Genomic DNA, 18,997 nt, shown 5'->3' with positions numbered 1-18,997 from the left:
TGCGAACCTCAACTATTCAAACTATTAAAAAAGCACATTTTGACCTTTCGAATGCATGTAAGAGAGTTGAAATTGATGAAATTTCATGAAAATGAGAGAAATCTTATGATTTTTTTAATTTTCTTTTTTTGGGTTTAATACTTGAATGCCCGTTTTACCCCACTTTCCTTTGTGTTCCCTTTGTGTAGAGGGCTCGTATTTGGCATGAGTCCATCTCATGTATAGACAAACAAATGCTAAATGTTTCATCCAAATCGGAGCACCTTGATACGACCTCTAGAATAAACCGAGCAAAATCTATTAAAACTTCAAAAATTATTTGCAACGGCCTTATTTGTTTGTGCTTATTTTTTCCTGCAGAAGTGATGACCAAGCTTGACATCATCTGAAAAGATCAGACCATTTCCTACACATTTGTTTTAAAGACATTCAAACCTCTAAAAGCAAACAAACAGGAAAAATGATTTTACGATAACTGAGCAAATATGCATCAAATGAAACCATCATCAATTTTTTCGTTCATTCAAAAACAAATATTTTCAAACTTTTAAAATCAACCCTCACATTGGAAAAAAGGCCCTTATTACACATACACTTACGTTCGACCATGTCATGGTCCTAAACAATATATACAACTTTGCCAATGCCACCCAATTGATCAGAAAAATTCGTTCTCAAGATACAGATTTTTGAATATTTTAAGGCTCTGGAAGGCATCATCCCCAAACGGCCATTTGGCGGCCATGTTTGTTTAAGAAAAACATTCAAATCTTGATTAAGAATGTTTCAACCAAAAAAAATGTTTTCTTTGTGTTGTTTGTAGAAGCATTTTACATATAGTGATTATGTTTTCATTTGAATTCACGATTTCTGGACCCTGAATTCAGAACCATTATTGACAGTCATTGCCCCAAAAGTTAAGGACACCATCTACCACCTTAATAATATTTTTGTTAGCTGCCAAAAATTAACACTGATGCTAAAAACAAAAAAATAATCGTTGTCGAATGTGTCAAAAGTTTATTTGAATAGATAGTGCTAAAAAGTTCATTGAAGCTCAACTTTTTAGTAATGATATCTAAAAGCCATTTCAACGTACTTTATGGATGAAGCCAAAGGACATTTTCCTTAAACTGTTGCGAAAAAATCTAGTTTTCTTATGTTGTCCCGTCACGCTACATTTTTACTTGATGATAAACACAAATAGAATATTTATCATGTTATGTGACATGTCTACGTTCTTTTACAGCCAAAACGCGAATAGAAAATACATTTTTAAAGCACTGCTCAGCTTAGTGAAAATGTTGCTGAAAATTATCAATTTGAAAAACTTACCCGGCAGCCCGCCAATGTAGAGCGGCGCCTTGGTGGCCACCCTCCGCAGCACGTCGTTGGACTGCACCAGCAGCGTGTTCGGCGGGTAGTGATCCACCCGCAGCACAATCTGGTGGTCCTCGTACAGCGCCGACACGTTGTGCCACCGGTTGTCGCACAGGGTGTAGTTCGAGGGGAGCGTACTCTGGACCCGGATCGGATACCCGTCGCCGACGTCTATCGAAAGGACGACCTGGAAGCAAGTTGGAAAGTTAGATAAGGGTGTTGGTGGATTTTTTTTGTACTAAGCTTACGTTTCCGTTGGATATTTCCAACGAAAAGGCTGGGAAGCCGTTGATGGGGTCCGCCACGCTCATGAGGATTCCGTTGACCTCCGACGTCCGAAGTTCTAGGTCTACGTCCATGAACTTGCCAACGTTGAAGTTGCGTTCTACGATATAAAAGCGAATTTGTTAATCGGATCTCTTTCAAAAACGAAATTAAACTCACTATAGATTGCGTACGCATCTCCCGGAAAGTAAGAACCCTGCTCGATCCGCGGGAAGCACTGGCCCACGTTCAAATGCCGCCCGGGCCTCGCCAAATCCTGCGTGTTGTTGTTCACCGAGAACTTCCGCAGGCATCCCTTGAACTCCTCCGGCTTTGGTTGCAGCTCCTTCGGCAGCAACGCCTCGTCCGGGATGCCACCCACGAACAGGTTGTTCGCCGCGTTCAGCTTCTTTGGTAGTCGGATCTGGGCCGAGCTGAGACTGTTGCCCACGTGGACGCTCAGCGTGGCCTTCTTCTTGACGCTGTTCAGCGACACGTGGTGCCACTGGCCGTCGTTCAGCTTCACCGGCAGCAGCAGCTGGTCCCGCTTGCGGCCCCGAATCGTCAGCGCCAGCGTGCCGTCCCGCAGAGCCAGCATGATGAAGTGTTTCGCCTTGTCTTTGGAGCCCTGGCGGATGGAAATTTGAGGAATTATTGAGAGATTTATTTCGCCAACACCGCGTGACACTAACCAACGCCGCAAACAGCACCCCGTTCGGGTAGAACGTCCGGAAGTCGAACTGGATGTTGAAGTTCCGCTGCCACAGGTTGCGCGCCGCCACCGTTACGATCGAGTGGCTCTGCGGTTTGTCGCCGTACTTGAACGCGTTCGGCTCGTACGAATAGCTACCAACCTAGGAAATATCGGATTAAATGTTAGAGAACATATTTAGTGGCTGCAATGCGAAACGTGTTTGGATTACCTTGGAAGCAGTGAAAAATTAGTGCCAATTTAGTACCAGATAAAGAGACACCCACGCTTGTTTTGTTTTTTATCTTAACTAGAAATGCGTTTAAACTTAAAGTGTGAACTAAGCATTAATTTTGAAAGCGTCCGTCACCATCGATTTTTAGGCAAAAATGAGAGCGAGAGATAGAAGTAACTAAACGACCATGCAAAATAACCACTAAATCTAAGTAATAACTAGAGACGTGTGAAGTGCTCAGTGTGTGCTCACTTCTGTGTTTAGCAACCGTTAGTAATACCAACACTCTGTAAGTACAGAAATTTTGGAGAGAGAGGTTAATTGTAGCGTTAAATACCCTGCTGCTGAGCGTTCGAGCAGTCGCTACTCACCCGGTTGCAGCCTTCCGGTGGGGCCTTGAAGCTACCTCCGATGGGCTCGGTCTTCATGAGGATCGTGTTCAGTCCTTGCGAGCCCATGTTCGGTCCGGAGCGTCCCATTTGAACGTTGGTAAAGTTCAGAGCCTGGTCAAAGGAAATGGTCCTGTTGTTGAACACCACGTTGGCGATTACTCCTTTGAGTCCGGAGAAGGTCTTCGACAGGCTGTCGAACGCCGGGTCATCCGGAACTCCTCCCAAGAAGAGTCCTCCAGCTTCTCCAGGAAGATTCACGAGGGCTTGCGCCTTCGGTAGTCCCTTCGATCCCTGCAACTCGTCGTCAATTCGCAACTCCACGGTTCTACCTCGTTTGATAACACTGATCACGTGATACTCTCCATCGTTCAGCGTGTTGTTCGACTCCAACTCGACACGGCCAGCTCCGGAATCAACCCACAGGTTCAGTTTCCCCTCGTACAAAAACACCGAGTAGTTACCACGCAGATCTTTGGAATCAAAGTCACTCGAAAGACTCGACGGAAAGCCGGAAACCAGCAGCGAACAGTTCGGCTCCAACGTCCTGAACACAAACCCAAAGTTCGCTCTCTTCCTCAAACTGTGCGACGGGAACTCCACCCAACCATTCCCGTAAAAGCCAGCCCTATTAATCGTATCCACGCACGACCCCTCAATTCCAAAGTGCTTCGAACTGTCCAACGGATCATAGGACACTCCCGTTATGTGAACTCCCTTCAAGCAACCCAAAAACGCGTGATCCGCCCCGGGAGCCTTCGTCGTGCCCGACTTGAAACCCGGCGGCACCCCACCCAGATAGTAATTCACGCCCAAGTTCGGCAGCATTCCCGAGTTGATCGGCTTGGTCGGTGCGCCGCGATGTTCCTCCTGGTTGTCCACCTTCAGGATGCCGTTTTCGGTGCTGCCCTTGGAGAAGGAACGTGCCGCCTCCACCACAACCCACTGGCCCGTATTGTACCGGTTGGTGGTGTTGATCTCGAGCTTGGAGTCGCCACCGTAGTCCACGCGGAACACCAGCCGGCCCTGGTACAGAGTGAGGGAGATGGAGCGGTTCTGGAAAGGGAGGGTAAAGATTAGTTCAATCTATTGTGCAAGAGAAAACAAAACGCTTACATTCGTCTCATCCAACGCCAGGAAGATCAGCGCGTTCTCGTCCAACGTCTTAAAGCTCAACGTCAAGCTGAACTGCTTGTTACTCCTGTGGCTCGACGACTTTTGCAGCACTGCATACCCATCCCCGTTGAAGTGCCGCTCGTTCGTCGTCCCAGAACTTTCCTGTGGTCCCAGCATCGCTCCCTGACAGCTGCCAACCGACGACGTAAAGTGCCACAGCCCAATCTGCCGCTGATCCACGTACAGCTGACTCAGTATCACTCCCAACCCCGCTCCTGCAGCCTGCAGCTGCGGCACCCTCAGCTCGTCCGGAACTCCACCCACCCAAATCCTGCTGCTCGGTCCCATCGTTAGCTTGGACTGTTCGGGATTGCTCGCTCCCGTCACCGGGTTCGCGTGCACCAGCACTCCGCTGTGCGTCATCCGGCGTACGTTCAAATTACACAGGTTGAAAGTTCGGTTTGCCTCGATAAAGTACCACGCGTCATCGTACTTCGGGTCACGTGGTTTGATTTCGGTTGGGTGGGTGATGACGACGACTTCGTCGCCCAGGTTCCACACTAGCCGAATGCGCCGTTTGACCATTTCTACCGCGATGAAGCGCCGTTCCTCGCCCTGGATGAAGACCAGCGGGGAGTTGGGCTTGTCACCGCTGAGGGCGACCGAGAGCATGATTTTGTTTGTTGTGGATGGGCCGTAGGAGACGGGGGCGTACGATCGCATGCACTCGTCTTGGGACTCGAGGGAGACGCGGATCCCTTCAGCTGCGTGCTTCGCCCGCGCAATTTTATCCTTCAGCTCCTGCAGCTGCGCTGAGAAGGAGGCGTTCCACGCCTGGAACTTTTCGCTCTGCGTTCGCGCCAGCTTCTCCACTCCGTTGAGCTCCTTTTTGGCGTTCAGAATGTTTCCCAGCGATTGGGAGACGTTTTCTTCCGCCATGCCAAACTTGGTGTCCCACTCCGGTTCCAGTTTGGCCAGCTTGAGTTTGAGTTTGTACACGTCACTGTTCAAGCCGACGGCTTCCTCTCGTACGAATTTCATCTGGTTGGATACGATGTTGGCCTGATCGAGCGTTCCTTGCAGCTTCTTCATGGCTTCCCCTCGGTTGATCTGACCTTGCTCTTCCATCACCTTGTTGTTGTCGACTCCGGCTAGCCGCAGTTGATACTGCAGACTTTCGACCTTCTTTTCCTTGCCGATTAGGATTTCTTCCAGTTCGCGAGCCTTCTCCAACTCCTTGTTTGCCTTCTTCTCAATGTTTGAGGAGACATTCAGCGAGTGTTCGCTTCTTTCAGCTACCGAAATTCCTCCTAGTGGGTGAACCTTGATGTTGGCTGCCTTAGCGCTATCCGTCGCGATATCTGCCAACTCTTGGGCGGAGACAATCGCTTTAATTATGTTGTCGTACGCCAAGCTTGCTTTCAATGCGTTTGCAGCGCCGTCTTCCGTGTGCTTGAACTTCCGCTGATATTCATCGGCTTCCTCTTTAAGTTGATGACCACGTGCAATAGCCTTCGGCACCACATCCTGCATCAACTCTTCAAATCTTCTGTCAAACTCCTTGATCGTATCTTCCAAAGCATCGTTCAGCCACTTCAAATTCTCCCGATTCTGCTCCAGCTGCTTGTAGTTATCGATGATCTGCTCGTATTTAACCGCACTATCTGCCAGGATATCCTCATCCAGAAACACCTGCATCTCGTCGACCATTTCGTCCGCTTGCTGAAACTTCCGCTCCAACTCCGCCAACTTCCTCCTGTTCATACTCGTAAAGCTCTCCGTCAGCGTTGCGTTGTTAAACACCTCCCGGTTCAACCGATCGAAATCATCCATCCGTCCACGAAGCGTCGCAAACTCAAACTTCAAATCGTCCAACCGATCCGCCTGACGCTTCACCACCTCCGAAACGTTGCTCCAATGATCGTACTGTCGCAGCGAACACTCCAGCACCTCCGGGTTCGGCTTACTCTGGCCGTACTTGAACTTGATGTCCGCCAGCAGTTCGTCCGCTTCCTTGACCGCGATCGGCAGCTTGATGTGATGATCGCCGGTGCCGTAGTTGTTCAGCACCTCGATCGTCGAACGAACGTCATTTTTAAGTTCGCCGATGTCGTCCCGCAGGGCGATCGAGCGATCCAGCGTTTTGATGACGGCGTTGTCGCGGAAGTCGTCGGCGCGGTTGGAGATTTTGTTGAGACGTTTGTTAAGGCGGGTTGAGTTGCGTTTCATCTGGAAATGTGAGTCGAATTAGATGAAGAACTGATTTCGATTGAACTAATACTTACGCTATCCAGCAGCGAGTTGTCAAAGTTGACCAGCCGATCCTTTACGTCCAGCAGCTGACCTACGGCGTAGCCGAGCTCTTCCGCTTCGCGTTCGAACTTTTCCAGCTCGATCCAGGGCGCAGGAATGCCATCCTTATCAATGTGTGTCGTGTCGCGATCCAACTTCCACGTCAACTCGTTCAGATCATCGATCAGTATCACCGTGCAGTTGTCACAGGCTGAAATTCAGAATTATTTTAATTTTCAACAACCTTCAAAGTTATCCTCCAAACTCACGTTTACACTTGTACCCCTGCACGATGTGCTTCGGCTGCTCGCAGCGATCGCACCGCTTCCCCGTGATCCCCGGCTTGCACTGGCACTGGCCACTCTTCGTCTCGCACTCATCCGACAAACTCCCCTCTCGATTGCAGTCACAGTACTCGCACCGCCCGTCCTCCAGCTCCGGAAAGCCGTAATAACCCTTCACGCACCGCTCGCACAACTTCCCGGCATAGCCGGGCTTGCAGATGCAGCTGACCTCGCTACCCTTCACGTGGCATCCCTTGGCAAAGTTCTTGCGCGTCTCCGGACACGGACACGCCTCGCACGAGCCGTAGTTCGGGTTGCCGAAGAATCCTTCCGCGCAGTTCTGGCAGCTATCTCCGCCGGTGTTGTTGCGACAATTCTACAAAAAAAAAGATTGTTTCACAAACATAACCTCAAATCAGATCTCAAAAGAACTCACCAAGCAATGGCCCGTCTCGGGATGGCACTCCTCGCTACGACCGTTACAGTCGCAGGGCAGCGATTTGCCCACGTAATCGTCGATCGTTTCCGGTTCCTTGTTCGGGAGGCGTGGCTTGAATCGGTAGTGACCCGGGCCGGGGTCCTGGCAGGAAAGGCCACCGTACTGGGCCGGGCAGTTGCAGCGTTCGATTCCGTAGGCACGGTTGTTCTCTGCACCCGCGACGAAGATTCCCGCATCCAGGGTGACGTTGGTGAGCCTGGAAAAGGTTTGTTGAAATTTTAAATTTCATAAATTGTAATTTGAAATAACAAACCGTAATTTGAAATTACAAACACTGTAATTTGAAATTACAAACATTGTTATTTGAAATTACATACATTGTTATTTAAAATAACAAACCTTTTAAAATACAAATATTGTAATTTTTAATTACAAATGTTGTAATTAAAAATTACAAACATTGTAATTTTAAATTTCCAAATCATAAATAATAAAATTCTCAACGTAGCTACTTACACAACTTGTCGAAAGTCGGTGGTAATCGTTCCTCTGACAAAGATATGCCTCACGTTCTGCAGTGCCACCATCAGAATGGCACGCGTGATGTGTTGACCATCGTAGTGGTTCTTCCAGAGGCTCTCGTGCAACCTAGCCGAGTACCGGTTAACCTCCTTGTCGTACACAATCCGATCCTCGTAGTAATCCAGCACAAGTTCATCATGCGTGTGCAGTTGCACCATAGGGAACTGACGAAGTGATGCTTCCGGGATGTTCTGGAAGGCTCCCACCGTGACTAGAGTGTAGTTCAGGAGACCTCCGTAACTGGTCGTGCGATCTCCAAGGAATTGCGGAGGAAGTTGGAAGTACAGCGGGTACTGGAAAGCGCTGTATGCGCCTATCGAAACGTTTCCGGTAGAGCTTGGAATCAAATCCAGGTTGTTCATGTTCTTGATTTCCGCGTCTTCACGATAAGTTTTGGTTCCTTCGAGCTGGATCACTACAACGTAATCAAAGTCGAAGTCGTCCTCGTCCTTCACCACGTACTCTACGCTGAGATTCCGCGAGCCCTGCAGTCGGATCTGTCCCCACGAGAACTCGCTCTGCTCGCAGTCCTGCGATCGTCCAAAGCAGAAGCACCTGGTGCAACCGTCCGGATTGATCGCCGCAAGTCCAAACGTCGCAGACTTGCACTGATCACACTGCCGTCCAAACACCATCGATTTGCACAGGCACTGCCCATGTTCGTCACAATCAAAGCTTCCATCGGGACGCGGAATCGATCCCCGCTCGTCACACCCACACCTCTGGCAGTTTGGATATCCGTAATACCCGGCAGCACACTCGTTACACTGCCGACCGGTGAACCCTTCCTTGCAGTTGCACTGCCCCGTTTGAGCGTTGCATGATTGCCCAATCGATCCTGCAATGTCGCACTCACAGTTCTGACAGCCACGCTGAAACACATTACCCCAGGTATTCGCCACACATGATCGACACTCGTGGCCGTGACTGTTTGGCGGGCACATGCACCGACCCGTGTCCGGATCGCACACGTAAGACGGACTCGCGCACTGCTCGCATCCTAAAAAACAAAAAAATCCCAATCAATTTGCATTCCATCACCCCAAAACAACTCCACACTCACTCTTACACCCCTGACTAGAGAATCCGTAATACCCTGGTTGACATCGATCGCAGCTCGGCCCTTCCACCCCTGGCTTGCAGTAGCACTGGCCGCTAAACGCGTCGCACTCCTGGTGGACGCTCCCGCTGGGATCGCACGTACACTGGATGCAGCCCACGCCGGACTCCAGATTCCAGTAGCCGGCCACGCACCGGTTGCACTGCCGACCCTCCACAAAGGGTTTGCACACGCAGAGGCCCCGCTGCTGGTTGCAGATTCGATTCAGCGATCCCTGGACGTGGCAGTTGCAGGCTGGAGGGAATGGAAGAGACAGAGAAAGGAAACAAACAAAACTTTAATATTTAAAGATCTCGGAGTAGATATGGTCGTATGCGGTGGAACAACCGATCGAGACAACGATCGCGGAAAGTTCAACCGATTGGACCGCGGGGATCTTTTGGGAAGTGATTCTTTGGGAAATTAGTAAACGATAACATAGATCGAGAAGATTTAATCTCAGACATCAGAATATTTAGTTCTTATCTGGGTCATTCTCCGTTAACTCACCCAGCAGTAGCCCCGACCCCTCTTCGATTTTCGTGAAACTTTGTCCTAAAGAGTAACTTTTGTCCCTGATCACGAATCCGAGCTCCGTTTTTTGATATCTCGTGGCGGAGGGGCGGTGCGACCCGTTGAACATGCGAAAAAATACATGTTTTTCAATAATTTGCAGCCTGAAATGGTGATGAGATGAAAATTTGAAGTCAAAGAACTGCTATGTAAAATTGGACGCCCGATTTGATGGCGTACTTAAAGTTCCGAAAAAAGAACGTATTTTCTCCGAAAAAACACAAAACAAGTTTTAAAAACTCTGCAATTTTTCGAAACATAACAGTAAAAATTTAAACATGTAAGTTTAAGGCAAAGTTAATGTACTTTTCAAATCTACATTAAACCAGATTTAGAACAAAATTTATAATTTAGAAGTTTCGTATTTTTTCTAGCTTTGCAGGTTTATTTTTTATAGTGTAACAATGTTCAACAAAATTGTAGAGCAGACAATTACAAAAAGTTGAAATCAAATTGTTTGTTTTAAATGAAAAAAAAAACTTATGGGTTAATGTATTGCGAAAAGTACATAAAATTGCCCGTAAATGACATGTTCCATGTTTTTTACTGTTGAGTAGCGAAAAATTGCAGAGAATTTAAAACTTTTTATGTGTTTTTTCGAAAAAATATGTTTTTTTCCAGAATTTTGAGTACGCTTTCAAATCGGGTGTCCAATTTTACATTAAAGTCCCTTTGACACCAAATTTCTATCTCATCACCGTTTCAGGCTGCAAATTATTGAAAAACATGTATTTTTTCGCATGTTCAAACGTTGAAGGGGTCGAGATATCAAAAAACGGACCTCGGATTCGTGATCAGGAAGGAAGGTTACCCCTTAAGACAAAATTTCACGCAAATCGAAGAGGGGTTGGGGCAACTTTTACCAGAGATTTTTCGATTTATTTGTTTTTTTTTTTAACTGTAACGATAAAGTGTGTCAAAGCAAAAACTGGGGCAAAACAAAATATATTCCATACATATTTCGACATAAAAAGTAAAGCCAAATTTGACCCAAAAAATGCAAAGCCAAGATAAACTTTAAAAATAAACCTTAGAAGTGCTATTTTCCCATGCTTTTTGATGCAGGGATTTCAGATTTGAAGATTTTTCTGCAAACTTTTAGATATTTGAAGACAGTTGCAGACAATTTATTGATGCAGAATATAAGATAAGTGTTCAGCAGGAAAATCTACTGAAAAAAAATCATTTCTTTAGCTAAAAATATATGTCTCTAGTTAGTATCAATACCGTTCCCTTCAAGATTAGAATATAATCAGCGCCGTACCTAGGGGTTGGCGCAGTTGGCGACCGCCAAGGGCGCCAGCCCTTGGGGGGCGCCGAAATCGATGATTGTACAACATTTCATGTCAGTTATAACATTCCCATTAGGTATTTGAAACAGAAAGGGCGCCAAATTATAAAGTAGAACTACAAATAACTAGATAATTTGGTTTAAAATATAAAAAAATGATTTAGGGGCGCCAAAATCAATTCTATGAATATTTCAATCGAAGTGTTTTTGAAAATTCATACTTAATGCTAAATTTATTTTTTCATCAAAGAAGGGGCGCTCAAGTGACAGAAAGTTGAAGGAGTTCTAGAAGAGCTTCTTAAAATAAAAACAGCATTAATGTTTGAACCGTTGCATAATGAGTCATACCTTCCAGACTAAAAAAATGTTTAACTAGGGGCAGGGGGGGGGGGGCAGAATGGGCCACCCTTGGTTTTGGGCTTTAGAATGGATTTAGACCAACTGTAGGGCAAGGGTCTTATAAAAGACGTCAAATAACATCACCAAACCGAAAACCACGTTTGAATTCATTGTATTTTTCAAATTATGAGCAAAAATGTAAATTACTGACAAAACCACGCAAATGTTGTTTATTTCGAGGTTTTTAAATAAGCTTTCTGAAAAGTTGGATTGTTCGAAAAAGTTTGTTCAATGCTTATAATGTTACTAGATGTTACTACCAAGGTAAACAAACAACAACGGAACCTTCAAATCATTTAGAGGCTTGGTGGTGGAAGTGTTAAATAAAAATCCACTTGGGGGCAGAATGGACCACCCTTTTCCTGCCTTATAAAAACAATCAAAAGTTACGAAATTTGGATTAAATGGATTATTTCACTCCTGGTAGCTTCACAAATCATGTTTAATGCAACATTAGTTGATTTTTTACTTGTTTTGATGCTTATTTGTAAAAATAGTGTCTTATTACAACATATTAACACTATTTTCAAAAATGTTTGTTTTGTTAAGTGACTATTTTTATAAAAGTGATCAAACTTCATGGAAACTATGTTAGAAAGGTCCCTTAAGTCACTTCTTATCTCCCTTCAACGTTGTATTAGACGAAATGGCTTGTTTTCTAAGGTGGTCCATTCTGCCCCGCACCCTGGAAAAGTAGTCGAAAAAACATTTTTTTTAAAGTGGCTCAAAAATAGTTTTAAGTAAAAAAATTTCAACAACCAAGTATACAACATTGAAGGGAACATTCCAAAGCATAAGCCTACTACACTGGATTCATAAATTTGTATGTTTTTCTATGGTTTTTGGCGCATTTTACTTAGGCGGGCCATTCTGCCCAGTTTAAAAAAAATGGCCTATGAAATATTTTCAGCATGATTTCCCCTTTTAAGCAACTTTGTGCATTAAAATTTACAAGCGCTATTCCAAATACTAGAGTTTAAAAATAGGAAAACTGCTGTAAATTTTCACCAATAAGATCAATATTATAAGAAAGCACAAGCTGTTCTGAACATCACTTTTTTAAATTAAACAAAAAAATAATATTAATATTTTGGGTAGGAAACAGGTTTGCCCTCGCAAAAATAATTTACTGGAATATAAAATTTAATTTAATGAATTAAAAATAAATAAAAAAGTACCGATGAAAAAAAAAATATGCAAAACATAAATAATTAAAAAAATGAAAAATATTCGCAAGCATCGTATGATCAAAGCACAAAAAATGAATAAAAACTTCTTATCTTGATATTTTTTTACCAAATAAAATGCTCTAATTATTATCAATAAAATAAGTTTCATCATGAATTGCGCTGGATTTTGAATGATCTTTAATTGATTTTGACGAAATGTGGCACTGCCGCTGCATGTTGAAAAATTATACAGTCCAGACTCGATTATCCGAAGGTTTGTATGGGACTTCGGATAATCGAATCACAACAAAGAAATGGTTTTTTCTTGTTTTTTTATATTCTGACTTTTAACATAAAATTCGAGTTCTGCGACCCCATTTTAGTTAAATTTGAATGGTTGAATACCTATAAAATTGAAAAATGCATTTTTCAAATTTGCATCACCGCCATTTTAGCCGCCATTTCGGGTTTAAAAATTCCAGATCACTTTAGAGTAGTTTAGGGGTCATACTAAAGCTCAACGATCAAAAATAAGACAACGAAAAAATATTTTTTTCTTGATCCGATTATCCGAAGTGAAATTGACAAGCCTTCGGATAATCGAGCTTGGACTGTACTCCGATGCCGGAGTGCTCTTTTGTTCAAAGCTTGCTGGGATTCTTATTTAGATAGAACAAGAGAGCACAGGGGCATCGACTTATTTTTTTTTTTATTTTGAAGAAGGATTTTTTCTTTTTTCTGATGAAATTTAAAGCCAAATCAGCTAATTATTTTACAAATCCGGGAAAGTTCATTGTTTATACAATTAAATTGATACTAGATCAGGTCAAATTAGACAGGCTTAGAAAATATCAAATTTGTTAACAGGTTATAGCAAAATGTATCAAGATTGAGTATTCTGTGCATTTATCTGAAAAATAAATAAAAAAAACAAAACCCTGATATAATAATCGATTTTATGAAATCTGAGAAAATATTCTTGCAACTTCATTCCTACAATAATTTTTAATTCAACCTATCTCATATTATTTTAAAAATGAAACATAAAATAACTGTGTTCCTGAATTTAACCATAAGGTCTCCAAATGCAATTATAAAATCAAAACTCATTGAAGCAATCATTGAAAATTAACATCAATTTATCAAAATGCTTGTAAATTTGGGAGGGGCGCCAAATTAATGCTTCGCCAAGGGCGCCGTGGACCCAAGGTACGGCTCTGAATATAATGCACTTGACTTTATAGCAAATAGCAAATTATCATTCAAAAATATCACAAAATGCTTATTTATTGCGTTAAAATGTATTCTTTTTTTTCTGTAAACTGGCAGTTGAATTGCATTTATTCGATTTTAATTTTGTTGATTAAACATCATCACACATGTAAAATAACATAAAATTTTACTCTTTCTAAATTTACACATTTTTCAAAGTGTTTTCACTAATTTGTTATGTTTTTTTTGTGTGGAAAAATCAGGACAATATTAATGTCTAAGATCCATGATTTTTTGAAAAAAAAAAATGTGTAGGTGTAAAATGTTGATATATGCCTTCACAGTAAAAAAAAGTAGTTTTGGAGGTTGTAAAATTGGAAGGTTTAATATTACCTCTTTATGATGTAATATTACCTAAATTGAGTCTAAAGAAGTGGCATTACAATGAAAACGTAGAAAATTTACACATTTTTGGAGATAAAATTAAACGTTTTAGACAAATTTGCACAAAAGTCGGAAAAAATATTTATAAAAAAAAATACTCATAATCAGTTAGATTTGCAGTAATACTCTGAATCACGAAAAGATTGATCTGGGCAGGAAAACACACACTTAACTTGTATGTGTTTTTTTTAATCCAAAGATAACACAAAGAAACTAGAAATAAAAACATCTTATTGATTTAATCAAGAGTGATCCAATATGTTCAATGTTATGAATGACTACTGCACAGTAAAAAAATCATGGTAATATTACATCTGGAAAGGGGTAATTTTACCTCTGAAAGTGTGTGTTTTTACCACTTTTCTAGTGCAATGTCACTTTTTCAGTCAAAATTGAGGTAAAATTACATCATAAAAGAGGTAATATCTAACCTTCCAAAATTACACATTTTTCAACTGTGTAGATAAAAACAAAAGTTTGCAAAAAGTAAAAAGTTGTGTAAATTTGGAAGGCTGATGTAATGTTACTTCAATTTAGACTGAAAAAGTGACATTGCATTAGAAAAGTGGTAAAATTACAAACTTTTAGAGGTAATATTACTCATTTTTTCTGACATAAAAGATGTACCCCTTCCCAGATGTAATATTACCATGATTTTTCAATTCAATTCAATTCGGTTTTATTGGTGAATAATCAAGATACAATGAGTTATTTTGAAGTGCATAACAGAGTTTTGGAGTTCCTTACAGCTGTGTGTTGCATCATAATCCATTTAGGAACAATTATTTCTTTAACTAAGGCACTAGCAAGAGTAAGAAAAAACTATAAAAAAACTTACATAAATTGCAAAGGAAAGGGGATAGAGAAAGAGAAAGCTTAATACTAGATCACAGAAAATTTATCCTTTGTAGATGTGTTTGATCATCAGTTCCCCAAGGGCCAGGAATTGTTCCGCCTTGTTCCGGCAGCTCCGAAACCGCGTCATCATCTCCCCCGCGAGAGCAAAGAACTCCGGCAGGGTGAAGAGATCTTCCCCGGTGACTTCTTGCTGGGCCGTACTGCCGCTACCGGCAGCGACTACGCTGGCGAACGATCGCCCCCATCCAGGAGGGAACGCTGAGCTGTCCGCTGGAACCGTACGCTGTCCAGCTGCAGGAACGGCTGCGCTCGTACTTCGCTGAGGAGGGTGGGACGCTTTCTTCTTCCTCTTTTCCTGCTCCTCGAGGTAGGCCTTGCGCGCGACGCATCCGCGGTAATTGCCGGTATGGTTGCCGTCACAGTTCGCGCACTTTACGCGTGGCTTGGTTTGTTCTGCCTTGTCCCCCAAGTCCGCCTTTCGTGGCAGTGCGCACGCCTCCGAGAGGTGTGACTCACCGCACTTCACGCAGCGGGGCCGGAGGTTGCAGTTCCGCGAGCCGTGGCCGAATTTCTGGCAACGGTGGCATTGCGCTACGTCCGTCGGGTTCTTGGTGTAAAACCGCCAGTTTACCCAAAAACCGTCCAACGTTTTAGTCCGCCGCAGGTCTTGGATCTTGACGGTGCCGCGGTCGAAGTACAACAGGTACAGTGTGTGTGTACCTGTTACCGTTGTCTTGCGCGAGAGCACTTTAATCTCCCGCGGTTTTATTCCGGCGTCCGAAAGGTGACCCTTCAGGTCGGAGATCGGACGGTCTTGATAACCCTGCAAGACAACCTTAACAGGGGGCTTCTCGGGGTTGAATGTGTAGAAGTTGAAGTTGCTACGCTTCAATTCTTCAAACACCAGGTCAAAATTCTTTTTGGTCAGTGTGATCACTTGCACTGCCGACTTACCGATTTTCAGACAATATCCGAGGCCTTCCAGCAACTCGTCAACATCGTCCGCTAACGTGTCCAAAACAAAAATTGGAGGTGGTCTACGTTCCGCTGGAGAGTTGTTCTTTTTTGACGTCGGCACTTTTTTCCGTGCACGACCATCATCGTCGTCGTCGTCGTCGGTAGTGCTGCTACCGTCAGAGTTGTTATTTTCTTCGTCGTCGCTCAGCATCTGGAACTCGTTCCTGATGGGGATGTTGGCGGATGTTGATGTGCCACTGGTCGTGGCACCGGAAGTACCGGAACGGGTTCGCACTGGTGATCTTGGGACATATCCAGGATGTAGTAGCTTTTTGTCGATGCCTTCAGTGCTGACGCTCCCCTGCGCGATGGCGGCCGACACGGCGTTGGTTTGTTTACCTTTTTGCACACGGCCGGTAGACGAACTTCGCGGGTTTTTCGAGGCCGCACTCGAACTGCCACGGCCACGGCCGGCCTTTGGCATGCTGGAGAAGCAAACTCGCGGGTAACCACAATCAATTACGGCGAAAAAAATCGAAAAAACGATGGAGCACTGAGCACTAGCTGCATGCTCTCGTGCGTACACGGAGGGAGCTGTAATTGTTTTACTGTATATGCACAGTATGTTTATAAAATCATATAGCAAATTAAAAAAAGTACAAGAAATAGTTTTTGAGGCTTACTTTTACATTAACATAAGATTTTAAAACCATACTACCTTACTAGGAGGTCGATTCTAAATAAATAGTTACTCTAAGAATAATGTACATTTTTGAAAACAATCCAAAAAATGAAAACTATCGATTTCCAAAAGAACTCCTCCATATGTAAACAAGCCCTGCCAGAGATGACAAAATGCTAATAATCGCGATCGTATCAATCCGCTCACACACACACACAAGATCTGCGCACGGTGAAAAATGACCCAAAAGTTATTTATGAGCTCGTAATTACCAGTTCTGCTAGTACGGGTTCCCCCGAAAAAAATGAAAAACCAAAAGAAATCCCCTTTCGCTGCAGCCGGGTCCATTGATTTAAATTCGTTCTGGCAATATTGGCCGAAACATGCGGAACAGATCAGTCTCATCCGATAAGCGCGGAGGACCGGGTCCGGGTCGTCGTCGTCGATCGAGGACCCAGAAGTTCATGTCACTCATAAATCTTGAGAGTGGCGTTTTCTTTTTCCCGGTCACCCCCTCAACAACCCTGCGGAATCAACCGGCGATCATCGAGATAGTGAGGTTGAAGTGGATCTTGCCACCAATTTCACTCGATTTTTGCATAAATCTCCCGACATTTCTCCTCCGCGGGAATATTGCCCGATTTTTTCTTTGACTTTTGTGTCGTCTCGATCGTAAATTTTTGGCCGGACTTTTTGTTTATCGCGGCGCACAATATTCGAGCGAGGGTACGCGTGCGTGTGTGTGTCGCGCCGTGTACACACTAAAAAATTATGAATTTTACACATGACATAATCTCAAACATCATTTAAAAACAATGCATGTAATCCAAAATGCAATGTAAAATTGTGATAATTATCACACAACGCTTCAAATTTTAACCGCACACACAAATCTGGAATTTTACATCACATGAAATAATAAACAAAACACTTTTGACTGAATTTTAAGTTTCGTTTAATGCACATGACTGGAGCGTGTCTTTTGATGTAATTTTAAGTGGAATGGAACTTAATTTCACGACGCGACGATTCATCCTGCTTGACAGTTTGACAAATGTCAGCCATGTTGCGTGAATCAAAATTTTTGAAGCGGCTGCAGCTGAGGCTCAGTCCTCCTAGAAAAATCGACTTAAATTTGTTGGAACCAACACCTATCATCCATCGAGGACATTTATCTGGCAATAACAAAGGTAAATATAACTGGCTTTCGTGTTTTCCAGATTAATTATTAGTAGTTTCAATGATTTCACAGATGCTGCTCTTCCTTTCGTCGGAGTTCGTTCCGGAATGTGCGCTCTGGCCAGGCCGAAGTGAACCATGATGCTGATGAAGACGGGATCAGATCAGCCGGGTGCTCAAGACCGGTTAAGATGAACTAAGCCCGGTGAAGAAAAAAGGGGCACGAGAGAACTGATTGGAGGCGGACATCCGGGGAATCGTCCGTAATTTGGAGACGGGACCACACTTGACCTTGTGGGGATTTCAGTAAAACAAGTAAAAACAAAAGTGTTGTGACTGTGTGATGAATTTTAAATTATTGTGATGAGTGAAATATTTATATGGCTATGTTCAATAAAAATTATCGATAAAATCGAACGTAACATGTTTCCTTTCATTTCGCGAGAATTATCCAATTCCAATAAGAATAATTTCCCACAAGAATTGCGTTAAATGTAATTTTACACGACTTCGGTTGATTGTTTGGTTCGTGTAATTTTCAAATCAGACACAATCCTACGTCTTATTTCACGCTCCAGTTATGTGCATTGAATCAACAGAAAATTACACGATTTTTTCGAAGTGTGTATATCAACCTGATTTATGGCGTATCTTGAATAAATCAAATATTTGATTAATAATTATTTATTGAGTTGCCGAAAGCGATGTACGGAGCGAAGAAACTCGGGATGGTCTGCACTTGATGGATTATTGAAACAGGTTCGATAAAGGCAAAATTTGTTTGTTTTTTGTATATTTACATTAAACTAAACAAAACAAATATTGTTTAAAATTTAAACAAAGACACTGATTCACAAAAAATGTCAAAAGACAGGATGTGTGTGAATTTATTTTTTCCAACATGTTATTAAGTAGGAAAATAAATTTGTATAAAGTTTCAAATATTAGAATCTGGGACAAACATAATAATTAAAGTAAGTGAAGTGTTGGCTTAACAAATTAAATTTAAAAGGTATTATAAATTTATGTTGAGATTGGGCGATAAAAAAAGTAACAATTATCGATACAAGTCCTGAAAAGCTGAACTTTTTATAACTCAAATACATGCTGAAATGTATCCTTCAGTACTTTCATTTTGGCGATGAAAAAATGGCCGTAATTTCATTCGAGAATGACAGGAAAAGTAAATATTTTCACATAGATACGACGTGAAATATATACATTTCAGCCAATTCAACAAAAAAAATATGCAGAGAGTTATAAAAACTCTTTTTGCAATTCCGTCGTGAAACTACTTACTTTTCTTGTCATTTTTGAACGACGAAATAGCCTACTTTTCTGTACTACAAATAGCAGAATCGAATAGCAACACTTTTCAAAATAAATGCTGAAAAGTTCTACTTTTCTAAGTACCTCAAAAAGAACTTTTCATAAAATTTTGAAAAGTTTAAAAAGTTTGTTA

General features: G+C 42.8%; 1 protein-coding gene across 3 annotated transcripts in view; it reads right to left on the bottom strand.

Moving 5' to 3' along the window:
* The window catches only part of LOC120413529 (laminin subunit alpha-1), a 250,607-nt gene that overhangs the window by 3,734 nt on the left and 227,876 nt on the right, over positions 1 to 18,997 (bottom strand). Inside the window, exons 9-19 of one of the 3 annotated variants that reach the window (XM_039574401.2) lie at positions 8,736 to 9,026; positions 7,607 to 8,672; positions 7,088 to 7,346; positions 6,637 to 7,027; positions 6,361 to 6,578; positions 4,076 to 6,304; positions 2,942 to 4,015; positions 2,337 to 2,498; positions 1,825 to 2,272; positions 1,629 to 1,765; positions 1,336 to 1,567 (exon numbers count right to left, since the gene is read on the bottom strand). In XM_039574401.2, coding sequence (XP_039430335.1) covers positions 1,336 to 1,567; positions 1,629 to 1,765; positions 1,825 to 2,272; positions 2,337 to 2,498; positions 2,942 to 4,015; positions 4,076 to 6,304; positions 6,361 to 6,578; positions 6,637 to 7,027; positions 7,088 to 7,346; positions 7,607 to 8,672; positions 8,736 to 9,026 — 6,507 coding nt within the window. Of the gene's footprint in view, positions 1 to 1,335; positions 1,568 to 1,628; positions 1,766 to 1,824; positions 2,273 to 2,336; positions 2,499 to 2,567; positions 2,858 to 2,941; positions 4,016 to 4,075; positions 6,305 to 6,360; positions 6,579 to 6,636; positions 7,028 to 7,087; positions 7,347 to 7,606; positions 8,673 to 8,735; positions 9,027 to 18,997 lie in introns of those variants that run through there. The other 2 variants (XM_039574403.2, XR_008212150.1) reach the window with 2 other exon arrangements.

The sequence above is a fragment of the Culex pipiens genome, chromosome 2 (assembly GCF_016801865.2).
Source record: "Culex pipiens pallens isolate TS chromosome 2, TS_CPP_V2, whole genome shotgun sequence".
Lineage (NCBI taxonomy): Eukaryota > Metazoa > Arthropoda > Insecta > Diptera > Culicidae > Culex > Culex pipiens.
The sequence above is the reverse complement of the archived record's forward strand: the minus strand, read 5'-3'. Positions and strand labels throughout refer to the sequence as shown.